Below are 26388 nucleotides of genomic sequence, written 5' to 3'. Positions count from 1 at the left end.
ACATGGAAAATGATAGTGCGAGTGATGCATTCGTGTACTGAGGACACATTCTTGTTACTTTTATTTTCAGACAAGTGAGGCCTACAATACTGCAAATTCAGATGTTTTGTTTTGTTTTCCTATTAAAGTTGATCAAGATGAGATAGGTTTCTAAAAAATAGAAACACTTATTCAAAATTTGATAGCTTCATTTGTATGCATCTATCTATACATATAGATGTATAGTGGATTTAATGTCATATTTTGTCTGTTTTTCAAATTTATATTACAAAAATAAATTCACACTCAAATTTGAATTTACAGCAGTTCAAAATGAATTCTACAGAAAATTTACTAATATTTTTTACATGTTTATTTACTGTTGAACAATTTATTTTTTATTTTTTTCAGACATTCCTCGTTCTATGTTGAACTTATTAAAGAATAAGATTTACGTGTTGACCAGTCTTGGTATTTGCTGTGAGATTGCCATAGTCAGTGGGTTTGTGGTCTTCCTTCCAAAATATTTAGAGACACAGTTTGGAACATCTAAATCAATGGCCAATCTTTTCACAGGTAAGTCAAAGGTCAACTTAAAATAATAATTTCCTAGCAGTTTAGTATTTATGTTAGAACAGGGAATAGAATTCATTGAAAATGTTGCATCTTATGAAGTCTAGGAAAAAGACATATATATGTCAGCTTAATTTTCCAAAAGGGTCAAAGGAAGCGGTACAGCTGTCTGAACCATAAGTCACCTGTTTATAAGCACAGTTATAGAATGTGGAAGAATTATACTCTTCTTCTTATTCACCATGGCTGATTTAATTCTGAACAGAACTAAAATGGGCGTATACTTTACATGTACATATTTAATATCAGCATTTAAACCTTTCTATTGTTTTGCAAACCAATCATCACCTGTTTAACCCTAGCATACTGTAAACCAACTTATTTCACGAGCCATTTTTTTTTTGCGACTTAGGCGGGTAGAAAAATAACGGTAATATAAATCGTTGTGATTATGTAAATCTAGGATCTTTCAATGTTAAACTAATGGCATCTCAATGAGAAAATCGCAAAATTAAATAGCCGCAAAGTTGACTAGGAAGGATAAAACACGAAATAAAGTATTCGCATAATAAATTACAGAAACCCTCAATGGTGATGATGATTTGGTCTATTTAGGAAACAACTACATGTAGGTTTGGGTGCACTGCAAATTGTATTTTTGACGAAGTCAGTTGATTTCTTGTTGAAAAGCAATAAAACATATTTATTTTATTTAAATTACCTAAGTTCTGGAATAATCAGAATTCAAGGAATTACACCTTTTTAATCAGTTTGGAATCATATTTGTTTTCATATTGGAATGTTTGATTTCATTTTCAACCAAAACAATATATTTACTTTATAAAATATTGATGAATTGAAAATACTGTTTAATAGATTGTATATTCAAATCTGCCCGAAAGCAAAGTTAGATATATGTACATTTAAGTTTGTCTCCAATCTATATGTACACTGGAGTGGTATACTGTCCTGTTTAATGTCACATTTTGTAAACAATAAAACATCATCAGGAAATTTCTCTTCCATCATATAAGAGGGTTTGGATGGAATTCCATATTTCCATTCTTTCTTTTCTTTGTCATTTTTAGCTCACCTGGCCCGAAGGGCCAAGTGAGCTTTTCTCATCACTTGGCGTCCGTCGTCGTCCGTCGTCGTTAACTTTTACAAAAATCTTCTCCTCTGAAACTACTGGGCCAAATCAAACCAAACTTGGCCACAATCATCATTGGGGTATCTAGTTTAAAAAATTTGTGGCGTGACCCGGTCAAACCAACCAAGATGGCCGCCACGGCTAAAAATAGAACATAGGGGTAAAATGCAGTTTTTGGCTTATAACTCAAAAACCAAAGCATTTAGAGCAAATCTGACAAAGGGTAAAAATGTTTATCAGGTCAAGATCTATCTGCCCTGAAATTTTCAGATGAATCGGTCAATCGGTTGTTGGGTTGCTGCCCCTGAATTGGTAATTTTGAAGAAATTTTGCTGTTTTTGGTTATTATCTTGAATATTATTATAGTTAGAGATAAACTGTAAACAGCAATAATGTTCAGCAAAGTAAGATCTACAAATAAGTCAACATGACCAAAATGGTCAGTTGACCCGTTTAGGAGTTATTGCCCTTTATAGTCAATTTTTAACCATTTTTCGTAAATTAAAGTCATCTTTTACAAAAATCTTCTCCTCTGAAACTACTTGGCCAAATTAATCCAAACTTGGCCACAATCATCTTTGGGGTATCTAGTTTAAAAAATGTGTGGCGTGACCTGGTCAATCAACCAAGATGGCCGCCACGGCTAAAAATAGAACAAAGGGGTAAAATGCAGTTTTTGGCTTATAACTCAAAAACCAAAGCATTTTGAGGAAATCTGACATGGGATAAAAATGTTTATCAGGTCAAGATCTATCTGCCCTAAAATTTTCAGATGAATCGGTCAATCGGTTGTTGGGTTGCTGCCCCTGAATTGGTAATTTTGAGGAAATTTTGCTGTTTTTGGTTATTATCTTGAATATTATTATAGATAGAGATAAACTGTAAACAGCAATAATGTTCAGCAAAGTAAGATCTACAAATAAGTCAACATGACCAAAATGGTCAGTTGACCCGTTTAGGAGTTATTGCCCTTTATAGTCAATTTTTAACCATTTTTCGTAAATTAAAGTAATCTTTTACAAAAATCTTCTCCTCTGAAACTACTTGGCCAAATTAATCCAAACTTGGCCACAATCATCTTTGGGGTATCTAGTTTAAAAAAATGTGTGGCGTGACCTGGTCAACCAACCAAGATGGCCGCCACCGCTTAAAATAGAACATAGGGGTAAAATGCAGTTTTTGGCTTATAACTCAAAAACCAAAGCAATTTGAGGAAATCTGACATGGGGTAAAAATGTTTATCAGGTCAAGAACTATCTGCCCTGAAATTTTCAGATGAATCGGTCAATCGGTTGTTGGGTTGCTGCCCCTGAATTGGTAATTTTGAGGAAATTTTGCTGTTTTTGGTTATTATCTTGAATATTATTATAGATAGAGATAAATTGTAAACAGCAATAATGTTCAGCAAGTAAGATCTACAAATAAGTCAACATGACCAAAATGGTCAGTTGACCCCTTTAGGAGTTATTGCCCTTTATAGTCAATCTTTAACCATTTTTCATAAATCTAAGTAATCTTTTACAAAATCTCCACTGAAACTACTAGGCCACAATCATCTTTGGGGTATCTAGTTTGAAAAATGTGTCAGATGACCTGGCCATTCAACCAAGATGGCCGCCACAGCTAAAAATAGAACATAGGGGTAAAATGCAGTTTTTTGCTTATAACTATGAAACCAAAGCATCTAGAGCAAATCTGACAAGAAGTTAAATTGTTAATCAAGTCAATATCTATCTGCCCTGAATTTTTCAGATGAATTGGACAACTGGTTGTTGGGTTGCTGCCCTCCAATTGGTAATTTTTAAAGAAATTTTGCCGTTTTTGGTTATCTTGAATACTATTATAGATAGCGATAAACTGTAAACAGCAATAATGTTCAGCAAAGTAAGATCTACAAATAAGTCAACATGACCTAAATGGTCAATTGACCCCTTAAGGAGTTATTGCCCTTTATAGTCAATTTTTAACAATTTTCATTAATTTGGTAAATTCATGTAAATTTTTACCAAATATAGTTCTCTGTTACTAATGGGCAAAGTTCATGATAGATATAATTGTAAGAAGCAAAATCGTTCAGTAAAGTAAGAACTTCAAACACATCACCATCACCAAAATACAATTTTGTCATGAATCCATTTGTGTCCTTTGTTTAATATGCACATAGACCAAGGTGAGCGACACAGGCTCTTTAGAGCCTCTAGTTCTCTATACTGCCTACTGGGGGTCTCATCGGGGGGTTCTGATCCCGAATCCCGCTTACTGTTTTGTCAGATTCCCGTATCCCGCTTACACTATGTACGTAAGCAATTGTCATTTTTTTTGTAATTTCCCGGGTCCCGCCAGACTTCATTTCCCGCTTTCACGGCACAATAATTTGTATTTCACGTGTCTTGCTTACAAAAAATCCGCAATCCCGCGTCACGCTTAGACCCCAATGAGACCCACTATATACTTGGTAATTTTGCCCAAATTTATTCTTTATTCTTTGTATTGTAGCAGTAAGCACCCCATTATTCTCTATTCTCTTATTGTTTTGCCCTTTTCACTATTCTTTATATTTGGGCCCTAGATTATTCTGCACATTTTACTTATTCCCTTTTCTCTAAAAGGGGGGCAAAAGATACCAGAGGAACATTCTAACTCATAGATTAAAAATAATTTGACATTGCCATGGCTGAAAAAGAAAAAGACAAACAGACAAGTAATAGTACAAAAGGCACAACATACAGTGGCGGATCCAGAACTTTTCATAAGGGGAGGGGGGGCGCTGACTGACCTAAGGGGGGGGGGTGGGGGGGGGGGGGGGGGGGTGCTCCAGTCATGCTTCAATGATTCCCTATATAATCAACCAAATTTTTCCCACGAAAGGCTGGGCCCCCCTGGATCCGCCTATGACATAGAAAACTAAAGACTAAGCAACATCTAAACCCCATTCACACCCTCATATATAAAGTTTTCCATACAATTTAATTATAATCCAAATTGCCTGAATATATTGATGGAATTTTGTGTAATATAGACCCTTGGAGAGATGAGTATTATATTTGTCAATACCACAATAGATGATTATATATGATTCACTCTGAGGGGGAATTGTCATTGAATTAAACATATTGTCGTTACAAGTGGTGAAAAGGGAAATTTGAAATCGTGTTCACGGAACTTGTAGATTAGAAGTCCATCAATGTTATTAATAACTTAGAACACTTCCAGGAAAATGCTGCTTAGATTAATTATGTAATAAATTAATAATGATAATAATTTATACACGTGATAATATATAATTCTAGAAAATCACTGTCCATACATTAAAATATGTCATTGATTAAACTCTCTTAAAAGTGTCTTTACAAGTGGTGAAATGGAAATTTTAAATCATGTCCATGGAATGTGTATATTAGAAGTCCATCATTAGTATGTTAGAATTGAATTAGATATATTGGCTTTACAAGTGGTGAAATGGAAATTTGAAATCATATGTCCTTGGAAAGTGTATTTTAGAAGTCCATCATTAATATGTTATAATTGAATTAAATATATTGTCTTTATAAGTCAGTCAGGGGTTCTACTTATACAAGTTAATTTTATTTACTTGAAGAATTAAAAAAATATATACATATTTAACCCTTTCCTCCATGGATTTTTTTTTTACATACTAGATTCGCATAGGATTTTTTCAATAAAAAAAAATCATCAGATTTAAAGTATTGATGTATTGTGAAAACAAATATTTCATCAATGAAATTCAATTCAGATATTCTCATGGATATCCTTTTCATATTCAGGATACAAACTTTTTCTAAATCTGATCCAGACATTTCGTAGTCAGAGCATTTCAACTGAGGTACTACACAGGCGTCAAAAGGCGTCATTATAGAGTAAAGGGGGTGGTGTCAAAAGGCGTCATTATGGAGGAAAGGGATAAGTAGATAGATAATGTTTAAATAATCTCCCTTTAATTTTCTCAAAAATTTACTTGTATAAGTAAATTTTTCTTACAATCCCACAGAAATCCTCAAGTTTTGAGATGTAAAATCATGCCTTTAATGATTTTTCCCAGGTTTGCTCAATTTTTTTTTTATTAAAGTTCAATGTTTCATCTCATTAATTCAACAAAGAAACTGATTGTGCAAAGATCTTAAGAATTTGTTCAAGGCCTTCAAAAATTGCTCCTTGGAGGCTTGTAAATTAGCAGTGTTCTGAAGATAACAGACAAATGGGATTTTCATTGCCCATGAAATTGCACTGAAATGATTAGTAAAGACATCTGCAAAGAGCAGATAATTTAAAATTCTATTAGAGCAAAGAAATCCTAAGAATTCAATAAAAGAAGATAGGATGACTTTTTTTACTTCTACAAGTAAAAAAATCTGAATGTCTACGGGACATAACTCAGCCAATATTTTTTTTACCTATACAAGTATTTAAAATAAAATTCACTTGTATAAGTATCCTACAAATATACTTATATGTATATATTTTTTTTTACCACAATTAAATAAAAATTATTTGAAAAAGTAGTACCCCTGACTGCAAGGGGTGAAATGGAAATTTGAAATCATGTCCATGGAATGTGTAGATTAGAAGTCCATCATTAGTATGTTACAATATCCTTTAATAATGTAGAACACCTTCCTGGAAAATGACTCTTAGTTTCATTATATTATAATGATTATATTCATTGGATAATTAATATAAGTGCTAGAAAATTGCTATCCCTTCATTAAAATATTTCAGTGATAAAACTCTTGAAAGTATTAAAATGAAAATAACCTTCAGTATTTGTATTGTCTTGGTTGTCCTGCATCATGTGCATGAGAATTGAGATGAAAGTTACAATGGCAAGACTTTGAGATCCTAATTCTGATGTTGAGTAAAAAAATACTTCTGCATTGTAGTTTTATTTATATTCCAGGAGCTAATTTAGAATAAATCCTGCAAGAAAAAAGTCTCTTGGTACATTTTTATTGTGATGGACAAATCTGAAAATTTCGCATATTTGATTAGACATATATCTTTTGTTTAGTATTTTAATGTCAAGTCAGTTAAGATATATGCATTCTCAGATAAGTGTTCAATCCTCATGCAATGCTTTTTGTACTAAGTAAGATATAGTTTAATTAGATACAAGAAGATGTGGTATATGAGTCCCAATGAGACAACTCTCCAACCAAGTCACCATTTGTAAAAGTAAACCATTATAGGTCAGATTACAGTCTCCAACATGGAGCCTTGGCTCACACCGAACAGCAAGCTATAAAGGCCCCAAAATTAACTAGTGTAATATCATTCAAACGGGAAAACCAACAGTCTTATCTATATAAGAAACGAGAAATACCGAGAACTAACTTTCACCCTTACCTGAAACAATAAGTCTGGTCACTGTATCTGTAAATTCAGAATGTTTCGGAATGTTGCAAAAATGTGATGTTGTACATGTAATTCGCTGTTTTAGAATCTAATGAATCCTGAAAAGCGTACACCAAAACGTTGTTATTGGTTAAAAATGTTCTAAACAATTGAAATTCAACCAATGACGTAACATAATTTTCATATTGGTGTACGAACAATGAGATTACCCATAGTCCTCTAGTTTCTGAAAAGGCGAAATTAGCAGCCTTGCAAAACCACCAGAGTTAGTTAGCAATCTCATTAAAATCCAATGTTCTGATACGCTACCCTCCAATACGCTATCCAGGGTAGCGTATCAGAACATCGAATTTTAATGAGATTGATTTAGTTAGCAGCATTTCCTTAAAACTCAATAATGGGGGTCTGGATTAAGGGGTCCTTCATTTCTGTATTCGTCAACACTTTAAACTAGATTTCTCTATTTGTTATTTATTTTTATGCCCCACCTACACCTACGATAGTAGAGGGGCATTATGTTTTCTGGTCTGTGCGTCCGTTCGTCCGTCCGTCCGTTCGTCCGTCTGTTCGTTCGTCCGTCTGTCCCGCTTCAGGTTAAAGTTTTTGGTCAAGGTAGTTTTTGATGAAGTTGAAGTCCGATCAACTTGAAACTTAGTACACATGTTCCTTATGATATGATCCTTCTAATTTTAAAGCCAAATTAAACTTTTGACCCCAATTTCACGGTCCACTGAACATAGAAAATGAAAGTGCATGTTTCAGGTTAAAGTTTTTGGTCAAGGTAGTTTTTGATGAAGTTGAAGTCCAATCAACTTGAAACTTAGTACAAATGTTCCCTATGATATTATCTTTCTAATTTTAATGCCTAATTATATTTTTTATCCAATTTCACGGTCCATTGAACATGGAAAATGATAGTGGGAATGGGGCATCCGTGTACTTTGGACACATTCTTGTTCTTTATATATCAGCCCCATATGAATTTCTATTCTTAATTTATTTTTTCTACTATTTTTCCTAAAATATTCTGTATATTTTTTGTTCTTTATTCTGCATATTTTGCATACCCGTTAATCTCTCTTCTGTAAAACTTATCAAGATCCTCATATTAAAATTGCTTAATTTACAATATCATGCATTTGTTTGAAAAATCTTCATTACTTTATTTTTATTTTTTTTAAAACTTTTTTTCTTGATTTTAAGGAGATGAAAAGGGGGTGCAGACTATACATAAATGCATACTATACACTGCCGAATACGGTAGCTGTGCATAGTGAATACATCAAACAAAGTAAAAACATCTGCCGATTCATCCCGTTTATCATAATTTGTCACCGATATATTGAGCAACAGTTTATATTGACCTTAGAGGACGAGGTAATTCAATTTCCGTTCCTTAAGTAAACGTATGGAATCAAACATCTTACCGACTATATTATATTGTTATATTAATTATACGAATAACATTTCGATTACGGCTCCACATTATTGACTTTTTTCCCAATACTTTGACATTCTTAATACTTGGTTTTATGACTATGAGTGTTTTGCTATATATTTTCATGGTTGTTTATTACCTTTAGCTCTTAGGAATAGCATTGGATCCTTATTGTACACTTTGGAATTTTGTTCAGTACTTAAAATGATGTTAGTTATATTCCAGGGGCTAATTAAGAACTTTCTTTAGGAAAATTAAGATCTAGTACATTTTTTATTTACATCTGGACAAATCTGAAAGTTTTGCTGACTTGATCTTGCTTAACTTTGTATAAGCTGCTTTCTACATCGCTGTCGTAGTGAGTGAGTGAGTAATAGATAAATGAGGAAGTTTAAGTTATGTCTATATTTTACCAATCTATCAGTAATTCTGTTATTTGACCAGTCTGATTTAATAGAAACAAAATTATACGACCACAAAATTTTTTTTTGCCTCGTATAATGCCAATGGTGTCTTGTCATCTGAGTCGTCTTCGTCGTCCAAAAACAATTAACTTTTTTTCAGTGAATGATCTTTATAATTTTTACCAAAAAGGTTCAATACCACTAAAGGAAGGTTGGGATTGATTTTGGGGGTTATGGTCCCAATAGTTCAGGAATTAGGGGCTAAAAAGGGGCTCCAAAATAAGCATTTTTGTAGTTTTCAAACAATAACTTGTGTTTTAGTGTATGAATCTCTTTACCACAGGTTTCCATACCATGAAGGGATGGTTAGTATTGACTTTGGGGGTTATCACTCAATATTTTTTAGAATTAGGGGCAACAGGGCCTAAAAACTAGGTTTTTCTGGTCAATGGACAATTAAGACAATTTAAAAGCAGTGTAAGGGAGGTAATTCAATAATTCTCAAATTCCAAATTTTTGAAAGTTTGGAGAAGAAATCTTTAATTGCACAATATTATGTGCAATAGATTTGTAAGATCTTGACATTTGTTTTGTGTCAGAAATTCATATCATGTCAAAAATTTGATCACAATCCAAATTCAGAGCTGTATCAAGCTTGAATGTTATGTCCATACATGTACTTGCCCCAACTATTCAGGGTTGGACCTCTGCGGTCGTATAAAGCTGCGCCCTGCGGAACCCCTGGTTTGTTGTGCTTTGGACATTTGTTGGAGGAATAAAAAGAAAGTTTCAATACACATGTCCTTTCATAATATTAAGCATGTTAAGTAATTTGAATTGATAAATTCAAACTTTAGATTAAATAGACTCATGGTTATCTGAAGAGCTTGCCATTTTGTTAGAAGCTTGTCCATTGGATCAAGGGTAATGCAAATTGCTTGCCATTTGTTTGATAGTGACCTTTATACATTTCTATTTTTTGTAAACTCTTTGACTTACAGTTATTGATTATTGCCAAGTAAAAGAGCACATATTTTCACAGCTATACATTCCAGTTTCTGGAGACATTTTAATCATGTTAATTGATGATATCTTAGAAAATGTCTTTGCTACTTCTTTTATGGCTTCCAAATATTTGTTTTACTTGATATTAATTGGAGTTAGATCTTTTATGGAACTATTTCTTCTAAACTGTTGTTGAATCTTTTTTTCTGCCAATTTTGAGTTGAATTTGATATTTTTATTTATGTTGAAAATAAAAAAAATTAAGGAAGGAAAAATTAAAAGAAAAAAATGGTCCAATTAAGGATATGATATTACTTGAACTTTGAAGGATTGATGTTCAATGATTGATGTAAATACATTGTAAATGAAGAAATTTTAAACACAGTGTCTTTAAAAATAAATGTCTGAAGTACATGAAGTACAGTGACTTTTCAAAGAGATAAAAAAAAAATGACTGAAAGCTTTGATTTGGTGAGTCAGGTGTACTGGTACTTTAACTTAATTAACTAGGATTGCCAGTAAATTCCTTGCCAAGGATTATTGGGCCCCACTTTAAAATATTTTGGTTTGCCAAAACCCTACCAAACATCGTCAGTGGATAGGTAGGTAAGCATTTTCTTTCTTTTTTGTTGGCAAAGTGAAATTTAAGTCTTTTTTGTTGGCAAAGAGAAATTTAAGTATCAAAGTCTGTCTATTTAGTCTTCATGCCTATTGGAATTTGAAAAAAATATTTTCACATCAAGTCCATTAAAGATTTTGAGTAGGCAGCTATTTTCTCGGTAGGTTACGGTTATGTCAAACAAACCTATTCTTTTTATGGCCTTGTTGGTTCTCTCCATGCACTCCAGCTTCTTTTAACTAATTAACATTGGCCACCATATGTATGAAATAGCTGAAAATGTTGAAACTGACAGGGGTGTAAAACACCTAATATCAATTCAATTCAAAACAAAAATGCAACATGCATGTTACATGTAAAAAGTGTTGAATATGACTGAATTTACTTTGTCCTGATATGAATGACAGAATTTGTAGGAATTTAATTGTTTCAGTTTTATATTTAGACAATATACGTACAGACTTGGGGTAATTGTAATTGTAATCGTTAATCAGCTGTAATTGATTACAATTTTTCAAGTAATCATAGTAATCATTAATCAGCCAAAAATCTGATTACATGTAATTTAATTTAATCAATTACTTTTCAAAATACCCCTGTAATTCTGATTACTTTTTGATTACATTCTGATTACAATGGGAAAAAAACTTGAACTGTGTTATGGTCAATAAATGTAATTCTTATTTAATAAATATTCAACATGTTAATATAGTTTGGTTTACTCTATAGCATTTTAATTGATGTGTATACTTCAGTAAAAAATAAACTTATTAGTTCTGTGTTGAACAGTCATCAATAGCCTTACAATTTATGTCTCCTGCCTTAGTAAAAGTTATTGTACATTTATTCACAATTTAAAGATGTTCATATATATATTTGATAAAAACTATTATATTTAAGTAATAATTATCTTATACTTTTCTGTAACCCTAAATTATAATCTAAAATAAACTAAATCAAAAGTTGGACAAATATCTTGTTTAAAATAATCATTTTTTTTTTAAATTCTTGGACTGGACATGAATGCTTTAATTTGGTTTACAATTTGATAAAACAATTCTATTAAAATTTGACATAGTTTTCATCTGGTAACTTTATTTCATCCATATTTTAACTTCCATACACTGCACCTTGAAATACATATAAAGTCTGTAAGAAGTCAGTAGACAAACAGCAAACTCTTTATAAAGCTATATTCAATTGAAGCTAAATAATTCAGATATCAATGATGGCAAAGTGTAACCAGTGATTCAATGTTCATGTATGTATGTCGTGAACTTTTGTGGTTTATTAAATAGATGAAGTTTGAAGTTATCATTTTATAATATATAAAACAAAATCCTTTCTAAAAAGTACTATAGTTGTTTTTAAACGTTAATTCATTCACATCATTCAAATCGGTTATATTTTTAAATTCATTGTAATCAGATGTAATCATGATTACTTTGCCAATGTAATCATTAATTTAATTAGACACTTTCAGAAATGATGTAATCATTAATTTAATTTAATCGTACAAATGACAAAGTAATTGTAATTTAATCAATTACATTGAAAGTAATCGGACCCATCTCTGTATACGTATAGTGTCTTGAAATATGAAATTTATTTGTATGAGGCTTAGAAACGGGGAAATGCGAGGTTTTACCTAGCATTTTCTACGTTTCGTGTAGATAAAGTACCAGTTAATAGTAAAATAGCTGATTGCAGTATAAATTTATGTCAATGTATGTGACATATTGCGTAAGCTTTATATTGGTATAAGTGTTTTGCTTGAATGATCATCATATGTATTACTGGTTATTAACCAACTTCTAAAACACACTTCAGGTAAAAAGGAAATACCCAGAATCTCAAAATTTGTCTGACTATATAAATGTTTTTTGTTCAGGTCAAATTGTTTAGGGGCCAGCTGAAACGCCTCCGGTTGCGGGAATTTCTCACTGCATTGAAGACCTGTTGGTGACCTTCTGCTGTTGTCTGTTACGTATGGTCGGGTTGTTTTCTCTTTGACACATTCCCCATTTATTCTCAATTTTATTATAAATACATCTGACCAATATGTCTGACAGTATTATATATCTATTAATTACCAATAATGGTATTTTAAGTCAGTTGTCTTATATGGATTGGATAGCATCTATTCTGATCAATGTCTGACACACATTTTGGTGAACTTAGATGCCTGGCTGAACATCTTGATTTTGCTGTCGTGCTTCAAAAGTGTACTTTACCAATCAATGTCTGAGATAGATAAATCTCAAAACTACCAATAATTATATCTAATTTTGACCAAATATGTGTAACAAAATTTTGAGGATTTTTGTGTCTGTCAGTCTGTGCCAAACTGTTTTAGTGTTTGTCTGACCGAAAAAGAAATTTTCAACAAAAAACCCCTCAAAATTTCTGTTTGACCAAATGAATTTTTGTCTGACAGACATTCATCTTGTTGTAACATGTGTAAGGTCGAGAGTCAAAGTCTCTTTATTTATTGTTGAAGACCTCTCACCACAGTGTGCCAAGTTGAAGAAGAACTTAAAAAATAACAAATGGCATTTAAGATAAGCTAATAAAATGAAAAGGTATGAAAACTATTTTACTGGACAAGAGAAGGATGAGCTCATTGAGCTGACCACAAATGTTTTCATTAAATAAATTTGACCTTTAAAGCAAGTTTAACTGTATGTATATATATATAATTCTCTCCTTGACAAGTATTTATGAACTGACCAAGACACTCTGACACCATTTAGCAATGTCTGTACCATAATTATACAGTTAGAACAATTTTAAATATCATGCACCTCACAATATATATTCTTTACATCTCCATATTCTCTCTATATTGCCGCCATCATAGAAGTGATCTTTATATAATTCTGTCCTTGACCATACTATAGTACTTATGTAATCATGAACTGACCATGGCCAAGATGCCCTGACATCATTTAACAATGTCTGTGCAATAGTTCTAAGTATGAACAATTAAGGAATATCATACACCTCAGCATATTCTCTATCATCTATGTATCTCCATCATCTCTCCTTGTCCTTGACCATTTAAGAATTCATAAACTGACCAAGACACCCTGACACCATTAAGCAATTAATGTCTACAGTAAGTAAGAACAATCTATGAATATCATGCACCTCAGCATATTCTCTCCGTATCTGTCATATTTAGGGATTCCTTGTGCCAATCAAAGAAGCATTAGCTTGTATATTGACAATTAAATGGATATAAACCATTAAGTTATTAGTATGTACAGATCAGGATCGCAGGCTGTCAGCTTCTACATCAAGGGATTCTTCATAATACATTAGATGTTGTCTGGTTATTCTCATTGCATTAGTTCTGTTTTAAGTAAAAGTACTTGTTAGTATTAATGAATACAGTGGTTCTATTAGATGTCAATATAACCAAAGTTTTGAGTAATAATACAGTGGTTCTATCAGAGGTCGCCTAGTAAGTTTGGAGAATCAATGTTTACAGTTTATGAATTGTCTTCTCCTTAAATTTTGTGTTACAGATTTATTGAGTTTGACCTTTTATAGCTGACTATGTGTTTTGCACATTGTTGAAGGTCATACATTTGGTATCTGATGGAAAATTGGTAATGGTATCACAACTTCTTATTTTATATTGACAGACCTCTGTAAAGGGAGTTGGCTTCTCAGTTTTCAAAATAATCAACTTTTCAAGACACTAGCATATATTGATAGGGTATAAATAATACAGGAAGTAAAAAAGCAAAAAAAATATATTAGTCAATGTGTTTGTTTTTTCGAGATATTAGCCATTGGAATTTTGGCGGGAAAATGTTCTCTCTTGACTTTTCATAGCTTTATCATTGACAAGTTTAAGTTCTCAAAAACTATTGAAAAATAATTAAAATTTTATAAGACTTTAACAGATGGCTTATCATTATACATGTAAAAGATTTATAAAAAGAAAAATGGGGGTCCCAGGGATAGAACTTAAGACTTTAGCAATGGTAGCCCACAGCTTAAATTTTGTAGCCCATACATATAGTCCTATACAAGATAAGCAGTAATTTCAGTAGCCCACACAAATTTTAGGGGCCATTGGCCTGTGGGACCCCTGCTAATTTCATACCTTGGGTCCATGGGCAAATTTTTTAAAAACATTCAAATGGATAAAACCAGAGGATTCCGAAAATCTGAAAAAATTTGAAACAAAATTGACAAGTGAACTTCCTTAAGTTTGATATTTTGTTGGGAAAACTGTTAAAGGTCATACACAATGTTCTATGTTTAACAGATATTTATTTATTATGCATGTATATGGTATGAAACAAAGAAGTGATTTGTAAATTTCTTGTCCATTTTGATATTTTTAATGTGTTCAAAAATGTTCCTCATTAGATCTGATGCATAAGTTGTTGCACTATTTAATTTCTTTGTGTCCTTGGAAATTATAACACAAAGTCTCACCATCATTCATTTAATCAAGTAAAGACACTTTTATCTATGAGTTTCTTAAGAAGTAAAAAAGAACCTTTTATCTTTTCTTTTCTTAGGAAAAGTTTTTGTTGTTGTTGAATATAAATTCCAAAGAATTATTTTGTTGAACATACACTGCTTATTTGTGCTTTTGTAATTTTAGCTAATTAATTTGATCATGAAATTGAAGTTTTCAATTGCAAATCTTTCTAATTGGAACTACATTTTGTATCTGTCATAGAACTCTTAGAAAATTAACAAGTGTTTGCATGACGGAAAACAGAAGCGTACATAACCTTTAAAAGCAATAGGACTTGTTAAATCTTAAATGAGGTTCTTTGGTACAAGAGAAAGTTGAGATGTTTTGTTTTTGGTTCAGCTTATCATATATGTAATCATGGAATGTTATTTGTGAAATGCCACTTATGACATATAGTAATCATAACATTAGGAAAGTCAACAATTTTGTCACAGAACTGGGTCAAAAAAAGTTGACATTTATCATGTTTATGAAGGTCAAATAATCATTTGAGAAAAAAAAAGTTTATTCTTTGTTAGGAATTATATAATTTTTAATGTATATTTTAATGAATCCAGGGGTGTTTTAATAAACTTGACTACCCATGAGGGTCTTGCACTATTGGTAATGAATCAAATTAAAATTCAATTTCGTCATGGCTAGATCTAGAGTGCAAGTGCACTTTTAAATCTGTAAAACCCTTGAAACAAAAAGTTTATAATAAAATTGTATCTTTTTATATTGTAGTATATTCCACAATTCTGTTATTCAATGAGGAAAATGGAGATGATTTGAAAGACTATTAATTTTAGATCTAAGTTATGGCCCAATGTTTTTCTAATTTTCCACGATAACTTCAAAGTGTAATTTCTTTGTGTTCTGTACAGTAGTACTATTACGAGATAGCAATATTGTATTTGATGGTTTGCAAAACAATTGGCAATTTGTTTGTTGCAAATTGAATTAAATGGCAATGTGTTAGCTGAATAGTTGAATTGTTTATATAATGTTCAATTCAAAACATCTGAAAGAAAAACACCAATAAATCAGTCCTTTAAAATCAGTCCCCCGATATCATTGCTTGAATTCACAATTTGAGACCATCATTTGTGGTGTAAGTGTCTTGAAATTTGTCACATTTCAAATTGATTTTAACTTGTTGCATTACGCCAAACAAAAAGGTATGTGTGTAAATATAAACACTTGCTGAACAAAAAAGTTAAAAATAAAATTTTTTTAAATTTTAATATATTTTTGCATTGAGTCTATGGTAGAAACATATTGTGACTTTAACAGTGCTTAACCAAAAATGGTAAAAAAAGGTTTGGAATAAAATTAGGGTAGTATGTGAGTTAACTTTGTTTGGCCTTACAGCATGAGAAGCTTTTCCCTTTCCTCATGTAAAAATTTGCAATGGAAAAAAACTATGAGAATAAAATAGAAATTGCAATTAAATTTCTTATTGTATTATTTGTGCATTGTCGTATCTTTATGAAATTTCAATGCATCAATTGATTTAGAATAATTATTTAATGTTGCCACTTTTTTGTATTTTCAGGTGGTATAGGTATACCTGGTGCTGTAGTTGGTATACTGGTCGGAGGTTTTATATTGAAAAGATTCCAGCTACATCCTAAAGGTAGGTCACAATATTATAATATAACAATTATATAATATAAGTGTGTTGTAGTATTATAACATTGTAAAATGGTTTACTTTCATGGAGTGTTTTTATTTTAGAATTCCTAAGGCTAAACCTAATGTTTGATTCTTATCTTCCTTTGAAGTCAAATTAAGCGTAAGAATTTTTTTTTAGTGATTTTATCTTAATTGAGAAGAAATTAGTGAAAATAAACTCCTTTCTAAATTTTTCCACTATACAGTAAAGTCATGTAAGTATGTTGATTACAGACAAACATTTGAGATAAGTTAACCTCAATTGTTGTTTTGAAGATAAATTAAATCAGAACAAGATAATTATGATAATACAGTTGTTTTAATCAAGGTTAATGAACAGCGTACTGTGACTTCTATTCAATATTTATTCAGTGTCCTCTGCAAATAATTGTGTAATAAGTGATTTAGAAAGGTTGACATACTTTCGACCTGCAGAGGCGGATTTAGGGGGGGCCCAGCCCCCCCCCCCCCTTTTGAGAAAAAAATTTGGTTGCTTACATAGGGATTTACTGAAGCGCAAAGCGATCGAGCCCCCTCTGAGACAGCCAGTGGGCCCCCACTTTTCTGGATCTGCACTGACCTGCACAAATTATTTCTGACATAGTTTCCAAAAGGTCAAGCTAACATTTAAGGGACAAAATATGTGACATGCCAGTTATTTTGAATTCTTAATACTTTTATGCCCTGGCTGTCATGGGAGGGGTAATGAAAAGTAGCGTCATCCCAAAATCGGTTTCTGTTCACTAACTTTAGTTTGCCTCAATCAAATGTAATGAAACTTGGACACAATGCTTATGACCAAAAAAAAAACCATAAAAAACACAGATTAAGTTCAAATTAGGGGGGGGGGACAACTTTTACTGTTCTCAAGTTATGTCCCTTTATATCGTTCTATATATAAAAGAGGGGACATCATCTGTGTCAAAAGAAAAAAGCTGATCTATATGACACATAACAACATGAACAAAAAGAATCTTCAGTATTTGATCTATTGATCTTACTTAAACTACATCATTGTTTCTAAGTGATACTTTGCCTCAACCAAATTTTCTGAAACTTAACAATGCTGATTACTGAAAGAAAAAAAAAAACCCAGATCAAGTTCCAATTTGGGGATGGGGGCATCACTTTCACTGTTCTCAAGTTATGCCCTGTTTTAGTGTTACATTTGTAAATATATGCAAAAGAGGGGCATCATTTGTGTCAGAAGAAAAAAAGACATATATCTATGACGCATAACAAAAAGAATCTTCAGTATTTGATCTATTGATCTTACTTAAGCCACATCATTGTTTCTAAGTGATACTTAAATTCGATCTTGTCTGGACATTAGTGTGATAACTAAAGACACCACAGACAAACATTGAAACAAAGGATATATTAACCTCAGTTGTTTAGTTTGTCGATAAATTGATATCAGAACAAGATAACATTGATAACATAGTTGTTTAGATTAGGGTCAATCAGAAGTAGGTTTACTGTGGTATAGTTGGAATTAGAATAGAATACTTACTGTAAATTCAGCAATTATTTCATACAGTCGATATTGTTTATAAGTTAACAAACAAATTCTGCTATCAAAATTTAAAGTATAAGTTAATTATGTGCAAAAGTCAACAAAACACTACAATTAAGAGACAATAGTCTAAAAAAACTAAACAGGAGACCCACCAATAAAGAGACAACAGTCTACAAAACATTACACAGAAAACTAAACAGGAGACCCACCAATAAAGAGACAACAGTCCGCAAACCATTACACAGAAAACTAAACAGGAGACCCACCAATAAAGAGACACAGCCCACAAAACATTACACAAAAAAACTAAACAGGAGACCCACCAATAAAGAGACAACAGTCTACAAAACATTACACAGAAAACTAAACAGGAAACCCACCAATAAAGAGACAACAGTCTACAAAAACATTACACAGAAAACTAAACAGGCGACCCACCAATGAAAACACAACAGTCCACAAAACACTACACAGAAAACTAAACAGGAGACCCACCAATAAAGACACAACAGCCACAAAACATTAAATAGAAAACTAAACAGGAGACCCACCAATAAAGACACAACAGTCCACAAAACATTACACAAAAAACTAAACAGGAGACCCACCAATAAAGACACAACAGTCTACAAAACATTACACAGAAAACTAAACAGGAGACCCACCAATAAAGACACAACAGTCTACAAAACATTACACAAAAAACTAAACAGGAGACTCATCAATAAAGACACAACAGTCCACAAAACATTACACAAATAACTAAACAGGAGACCCACCAATAAATGCACAACAGTCCACAAAACATTACACAGAAAACTAAACAGGAGACCCACCAATAAATGCACAACAGTTCACAAAACATTACACAGAAAATTAAACAGGAGACCCACCAATAAAGACACAACAGTCCACAAAACATTACACAAAAATTAAACAAAACCCACCATAGTCTACAAAAAACTAAACAGGAAAACACTACAATTAAGAGACAACAGTCTACAAACCATTACTCAGAAAACTAAACAGGAGACCCACCAATAAAGAGACAACAGTCTACACACACTATCAGGGATGGGGTCGATTACTTTAAAATGTAATCGATTAAATTACAATTACTTTGCTAATAAAATGTAATCGATTACATTACAATTACACCCTATTTCATATGTAATCGATTACATTAGATTACTTTTCTTTATTGTAATCATGATTACTTTAGATTACTTATGATTACATTGTATATTGCTATATCAAAGTTTTTTATAACTTTTTATCCTCACAATAAAGCTTATTTTGGTGATTTTTTTTAAAAGCCTTAATTTATTCAAATCTTTTTAAAAGAATTTATAGACAAGACAGTTACAGTTACAGTGTAACATGTGTAATTTGATAAAATAGCTATAGACAAGTGTCCTTTCTCTATGTAAAAGATATAACTTTATTTTTAACTACAAATTGTAACCAACTGCCTAATTAACAAAAAAACTGAAAATAAGGAAAAATTAATTAAGTATAGTTTTATTGTCTGTTGGACTTAATTGACACATCCATTAATGTTTTTACAGGTGCTAATCCCTACTTCCATTTTTTTTAAACAAACAATAGGTGGGCTTGGGTATTAAAATTTTATTGTCTTAATAACAATATCAGTAAGTTAAAAGTGGTTGATTGGCATTATTTGTTTGAAAATTTTTAATACTTCAATTTAACTTGATCTAATTGAAATTAATAGAATTATTGTCAGGTGAAAACACAAAACAGTTTTGTACCTTAGGAAAGATTATACATTTCTCTTTATATTAAGAAATAGTTTATTGTATTGATGAAACTTCTGACGTCACCTATTGTTTACTATGCATATTGTTTGCAATATTATGCCATATGTATACACTGTACTTGTACTTGTTTATACTGGTGAGCCTTATGGCTTAAAGTTAATAAAGAATAAAAATAAGAAAGCACATTTATACACGAATTTATGGAAAATAAAATTTATTCAATTTTGTCATTAAATGAACCTGGTTTTAACTTCCATTTTGAATTAAGTGGGCTTACATATTTATGCCGACCATCAAAGTCAAATAGGAACTAAATGTTTTCTGCATTTGAATTTCAATGTATTTATGTAAAAATATTGGGTAAACTGATATGAAATTGGAGTTAATATCAGAAGTTTTCAATCAAGGAAAACAAATGCTTTCAAGGCATATTCTTGTATCATAAGAGCTCAATCTCACAAAGAAATATTGGAGAGTAAATTTCCTTTTGTAAACTGTTAACAAAATAAAACACTTGGTTATACAGATTTGTTATATAGATGATCACATTAAACAAGGTCCCATCATTGTGATTACTAGTTTCATGATTTTTCATTCAAGCTTTACATTTTCTTATTTTCATCTTGTCTATCAAAAACTATTTTCATATATATATACAAGATTTGTAATCAGCAAGTAATCATATGAATGTAATCTTAAAGTAATCATATGAATGTAATCTTAAAGTAATCGAAAAGTAATCATGATTACACCTGTTTTTTGCCATGTAATCGATTACATTACGATTACTTGTAATCAGAAATGGCATGATTACTGATTAAATAGGATTACACTGCAAAATGTAATCGATTACAGCTGATTACAATTACTGATTACGATTACCCCATGCCTGCACACTATATAGAAAACTGAAATGGAAATCCACGTCAACTGCAAAGAGAACAGTTAATTAAACACTACACAAAAACTAAGGCTGGGAAGTAGTATTAATATCCTATGTTTCCTGAACAAAAGTTATATTATAGTATTTTGTTCAAGAAATTAATTTTATTGTGTATTTTTTTCAGGTGCTATAAAGTTGGCATTGGTGCTAGATGCTCTGGCTCTGTCCGGTTTTGTTTTGTTTATGGTGCTTGGTTGTGAAAATGTCAAGATGGCAGGGGCTACATTTCCATATCATGCTTATGTTAACAGGTAAATATTAATGTTTTTATGTCCCATTAATGGGCATTATGTTTTCTTGTCTGTGCATCCATCTCTCCATTGGTCCGTCCCGCTTCAGTTTAAAGTTTTTGGTTGAGGTAGTTTTTGATGAAGTTGAAGTCAAATCAACTTGATCTTTCCAATTTTAATGCCAAATTAAAGATTTTACCCCATTTTCACGGGTCCACTGAACATGGAAAATAATAGTGCGGATGGGACATCCGTGTACTTGGGACACATTCTTGTTTTTAATTAGCTTGATAATTTAAAAACACTTTAAAATTATCCAAAATATATTTTATAAACAGTCATGATATATTTCACATTGCATTGTTGATGAAAAAATAGGAATATCAAAAGAAGATTTGTTCAATAAACTAATTGATTGTGCAATGGAATGTATGTCTGTGGTCTGTAACTATTTTTCTCATGAATAAATATTTCTATTATCAGTCTGACCTGAGTGTTATATAATTTTGAGATAGGAAAAATGTGTTCATTTAGTTTTCCACCTGCAATATGATACAAAATTGGTACATTTTCATTGGCTATTTGTTAGGTCAATAATGACTTTTGAAAGTCACAACGGGCTACGTTTCCTGTGGTAAAAGAGATAATGTTGCTATTATGATAAAAATGAATTTATGAAATTTGAATCCATTTGAAGCAGGTATAAAAAACCTTACAAAAATGTGATGTTTGACACAGGAAGTGGGCCTAAAAGTTTAAAACATTTATGTCCAAATTTTCTATTTACAACCAAGAGATTTCGTCATATTTTGGAGAAAAAGATTCAAGGCTTGAAATCTCTTTTAGCTTTATATATTAGTCATAGTGTAATTATTATGACACATACGTCTATTACATGAAAATACAGGACGCAAGCCCTTGTATAAAACCAATACATTCATTTACAATTTCATGTTCAGTTATAACCCCTGATGTAACTGATGTAGTCCTATGTCTCAAAATTAATTAAATATCTATTCCTAAGAGTAAAAATATGAAATGAGTTTTACACTTAGCGGAAATTAATGGATGCAAATTTTGAATAAAGATCAAATTTAATCTACTTTAAAAATCAATAAAAGATAAAATAAAGATTAAAGTCATGAAAGTGCATACTTTCAGTCATGAGAATGTGCAATGTTCTGAGAAGTGCATTTCATAATGTCATCTTTACAATATATTTTGCAATTTCTTTTTCAATTAATAATGAATTTTTATATTGGATCTTAGTCGATTATGTCATTTGATGTTTTAGAATAGCACAAACCTAGGATAATTGTTATATAACTAAAATATAAAATTGTAATTGATATATTGAAGAGAATAATTATGGCAACTGCTTAGGAATTTGTGATTTGATTTTTGGAGCAGGGGGTTACAAAGATTTTAAATATGATTGTTTTGAGTCATAGATAATTAATCCTGGCATTGAAGAAGGTATTATTTATTTGACCAATGCTCCAAAAAGATATTAAAAAAAATAAATTATAAAATGAGACATGCATTGTAAGAGATTCTAGTGCTTTACAGAAATGCTTATAAAAAACTCATCACAGATATCAGGCTTATACAATTTTTACACAAATCATACATTTCATCTACAAAAGACTCATCAGCATGATCAGTGGTGACACATACTTGTAAAAAAAAAAAAGGTGAAATAAAGTATGAAGTAAAAAAAGTGTTAATGCCTTAATGGCCAATACTGTTAAGATAATAAGGAAGGATAGAAATCATTGTACATGTACATTAAATATTTTAATAAAAGATAAATGTATTTTATTTTTTCAGTACTGATTTTGATGATTATGGTTTTGACCTAGATAATGCAGAAGCTAACCTGACCTCTACATGTAACATGAACTGTGATTGTTCCAGAGAGAATCACAACCTATCTGTGGTATTAATGGGATCACATATTTCTCTCCATGTCACGCTGGGTGTACACGGTTCTATAGCTATATCACACCAGAGGAAAAACTCATGGTAGGGCACTTCATGGGAACATTAAGACATAGTACATTGGTACCAATAATGTTTTATAGACATTGGATAACTGTAAATTCAGAAATTAATGTTATGATTTTATTACTGTGAAAAATATGACAGGGTTATTTTCACAATAATTTAAACTCACATTTAGAATTTTTTTTATATGAATTAAACAGAATTTTATATTTCAATGTCGCAAAAATTAAAATCACAATTTGGCTTAAATGACAAAATTTCAATAATAAACATGATAAATGTGTGCAATAATTTCTGAATTTACAGCATTCTTGCTTTCTCAGTATTTTTGTTGTTGCTATTTTAACCTTTTTTTATTAAAACAAAAGGCTAGTAAGAGTGCAAGCCCTGAAATTCTTAGAAGCAAATACTGTGAATTCATTTACTTTTGTCGGAGTATTGAGATTTTTATGTTGTGGTTTTGCTAAAGTCTACATACAACCATATGAAAAATTTGCAATTTTTTTAACATTGGAATGCAACCACCAAATCCACCAATTTTTATATCAAACAAATAATAATTATATTGCTGTGTTATTGATTAGAAGGCAACTCATGCATGCTCTGGACCATATCAATGTAAAATAGTTGTTTTCATGTCTACTTTTGGTCTCTGGTAGAAATTTGTTCCATTGACAATCATAATACGTCTCTTTTTTTCCATATGAATGAAAACATTGTGTATCATTACCAAGGAGACGGTCATAAGATCGCTAGAAAAAGGACAAGAAAGAGCAAACAAACAGTAGTCAAAAAACATCAAAAGATAAATAAAACCTTGTGCAACACATAACTCACAATAAATGAATACAAACTGCAGTCAAAAGAATTTTAGGGATAAAAGGAACTTATGTTCATTTTGTCAATAGTGCAGATTTCAGAAAAGAACAAATATCCGATTTATTACATGTTTCCTTTTCTTTCTTTTTTCCAGAATTTCAGTGGCTGTACATGTATCATGGATAATCCCGTATCACCAGAAGTCATTGTGTCACCTGTGGCAACCAATGGTCCATGTAAATCAACATGTCATAATCTTTATCCATTCTCTTTCTACTTGTGGTTGTGACCTTCACTGTGGCTGGTACACAGATGCCTTTATTAATGGTGACCTTGAGGTAAGAGTTATCTACTCTTATATCAATTATTGTAGATTGCCAGTGTTCCAGTGATTTGGTACTCCACCAATAAAACTTGGCAACAATGGTATAGCCAAATAGCTGAAAGTAATGTTAAGCACCAACATATAAAAAAGAAGATGTGGTATGATTGCCAATGATACAACTCTCCACAAGAGACCAAATGACACAGAAATAAACGACTATAAATTTATAGATCACCATACAGCCTTCAACGATGAGCAAAGCCCATACTGCATATATAGTCAGCTATAAAGGCCCAAAAATGACAAACATACATACTTTCAAACTTATTGTAAATAAGAATAAAAAAGGGATGTGCGTCACCAAAACATAGGCATTTGAGTATTGACCTATAGTTATATTTTGTAAATGCTGGTCATGATATTTTAAAGAAATATTTTTTTTTACCAAACTAAAGATGAAAACAATTACAAACTTTGTTCTTCCGAAAATATCTATGTAAAAAAATCCCCCACAAAGTTTGGAAAGTGATACTGATATGTGTTGATATTGATATATACCGGTATATACATTTATGATACTGTATGCCTTTGTCTCAATATTTTTATTTTTTATTTTGTAGGTCTGTTCACGAAGAAGAGAAGAGTTTTGCTTTGGGCTTACAGTTTGTGATATTGAGACTGTTTGGTAAGAATTCTGCGAAATTTTTGGATTTTTGAAAAATGAACAGTGGCGCCACCCTCCCTTAAATATTTTGTTTAGAATTTATCTTTATTAACCATATGCTTCACTTTTCAATAAAAATTTACAATATTCATTTAATACCTTTAAATATCATTCCTTGAGGAGTGCATACATACCCTTTAGATTAACTTTCATAATTGAAGTATAAAAAAAAAAACACCTTTAATTAGCATTCCTGGCTCTAAACCTTAAATTATTACATTTAGTTTTAGAAATTGTACCATATGGCAAGCCCTAAATGTATTCTTTTTCTGATTAAGCCTTTATTCCTGCTTCTGTCATGTTTGAAAATACAATAAATACTACATTATAAAAATAAAGAGATATGGTATCATTGCCAACAAGGACAACTATCCACTAGAGTTCAAATGACTTTGATAAAACCAATTATGGGTCACTTTAAGGCCTTCAACAATGAGAAATTATGCTACTGTTTAGTCAGCCATGAAAACCCCCAACATGAAAAATTTAGATTGTAATGAGAAAACAAACTGCCTTATTTATAGAAGTGAATAATTTGAAGAGGATCCATTTTTCGTTTGGGATAAGAAATTAAGGTGGTACTAAACACCTTGACTACAATCATTTGGCTTGTTTAATTTTCATAAAATTTTGCCAGATATTTACTTTGACCCTTTGACAAAAAAAAAATCCAAAAACTTGAACCACACGCTTATTGAAAAATTGGATATATAGCGCAGTTTGACAAACACTAGTTTTGATCATTGAGAAGCTTAATATTTCCTTTACTATAGAATGTGATTAAAACAGTTATCTTCCTGTAGTGTTATTTACCATCTTAAAAGTTGTTATTTCTATTTTCAGCCTATATTCCAGCTCCTATCATGTTTGGTAATACAATAGATACCTCGTGTCTTGTTTGGAATACAAAGTGTGGAAATCATGGTTCATGTCTGTTGTATGATATTGTACAGTTCAGATATAATATGTTGGTATGTAATAATATATATTATTAAAACCAAATAAACAGATCATTCTTGTTATGTTTGTAAAATACTATAAATTAAGAAATTGTTATGAGGTTTTTTAGTAACGCTTATAATGTGACAACTTGAGTTTTGCAATAATAAGAACACACATTTAGATATCTTTTCCTAAAATTGCAATAATTGGATTTGTTTTATTTGTTAATTGATCAAAAATTGCAATAATTTCTGAATTTACAGTAATCAGTATGTATCTATCATTGTAAGTGCATCTAAAAACACTAAAAGTAGATGATACAAAGTCCTCAGTAAGAAAATCGATCTGACTGAAGAAAAAGGAAGATTGATCCAATAATTAAAAGATAATTAGAGAAGCA

The 26388-nt window shown here is 31.3% G+C and overlaps 1 protein-coding gene across 1 annotated transcript in view; it reads left to right on the top strand.

The window, feature by feature from the left end:
• The window catches only part of LOC139507667 (solute carrier organic anion transporter family member 5A1-like), a gene marked incomplete at its 3' end in the record, with an annotated part of 30840 nt that extends 4842 nt beyond the window's left edge, over positions 1–25998 (top strand). The window contains 9 exon segments of the mRNA XM_071295853.1: positions 391–555; positions 16580–16660; positions 21066–21192; positions 23002–23093; positions 23096–23196; positions 24152–24263; positions 24266–24335; positions 24943–25007; positions 25890–25998. Of these exon segments, the coding sequence (XP_071151954.1) occupies positions 391–555; positions 16580–16660; positions 21066–21192; positions 23002–23093; positions 23096–23196; positions 24152–24263; positions 24266–24335; positions 24943–25007; positions 25890–25998 (922 nt within the window).
• Between the last annotated feature and the right edge of the window lie 390 nt (positions 25999–26388).

Source organism: Mytilus edulis, unplaced genomic scaffold, assembly GCF_963676685.1.
Source record: "Mytilus edulis unplaced genomic scaffold, xbMytEdul2.2 SCAFFOLD_549, whole genome shotgun sequence".
NCBI classification, from domain to species: Eukaryota; Metazoa; Mollusca; class Bivalvia; order Mytilida; family Mytilidae; genus Mytilus; species Mytilus edulis.
The sequence above is the reverse complement of the archived record's forward strand: the minus strand, read 5'-3'. Positions and strand labels throughout refer to the sequence as shown.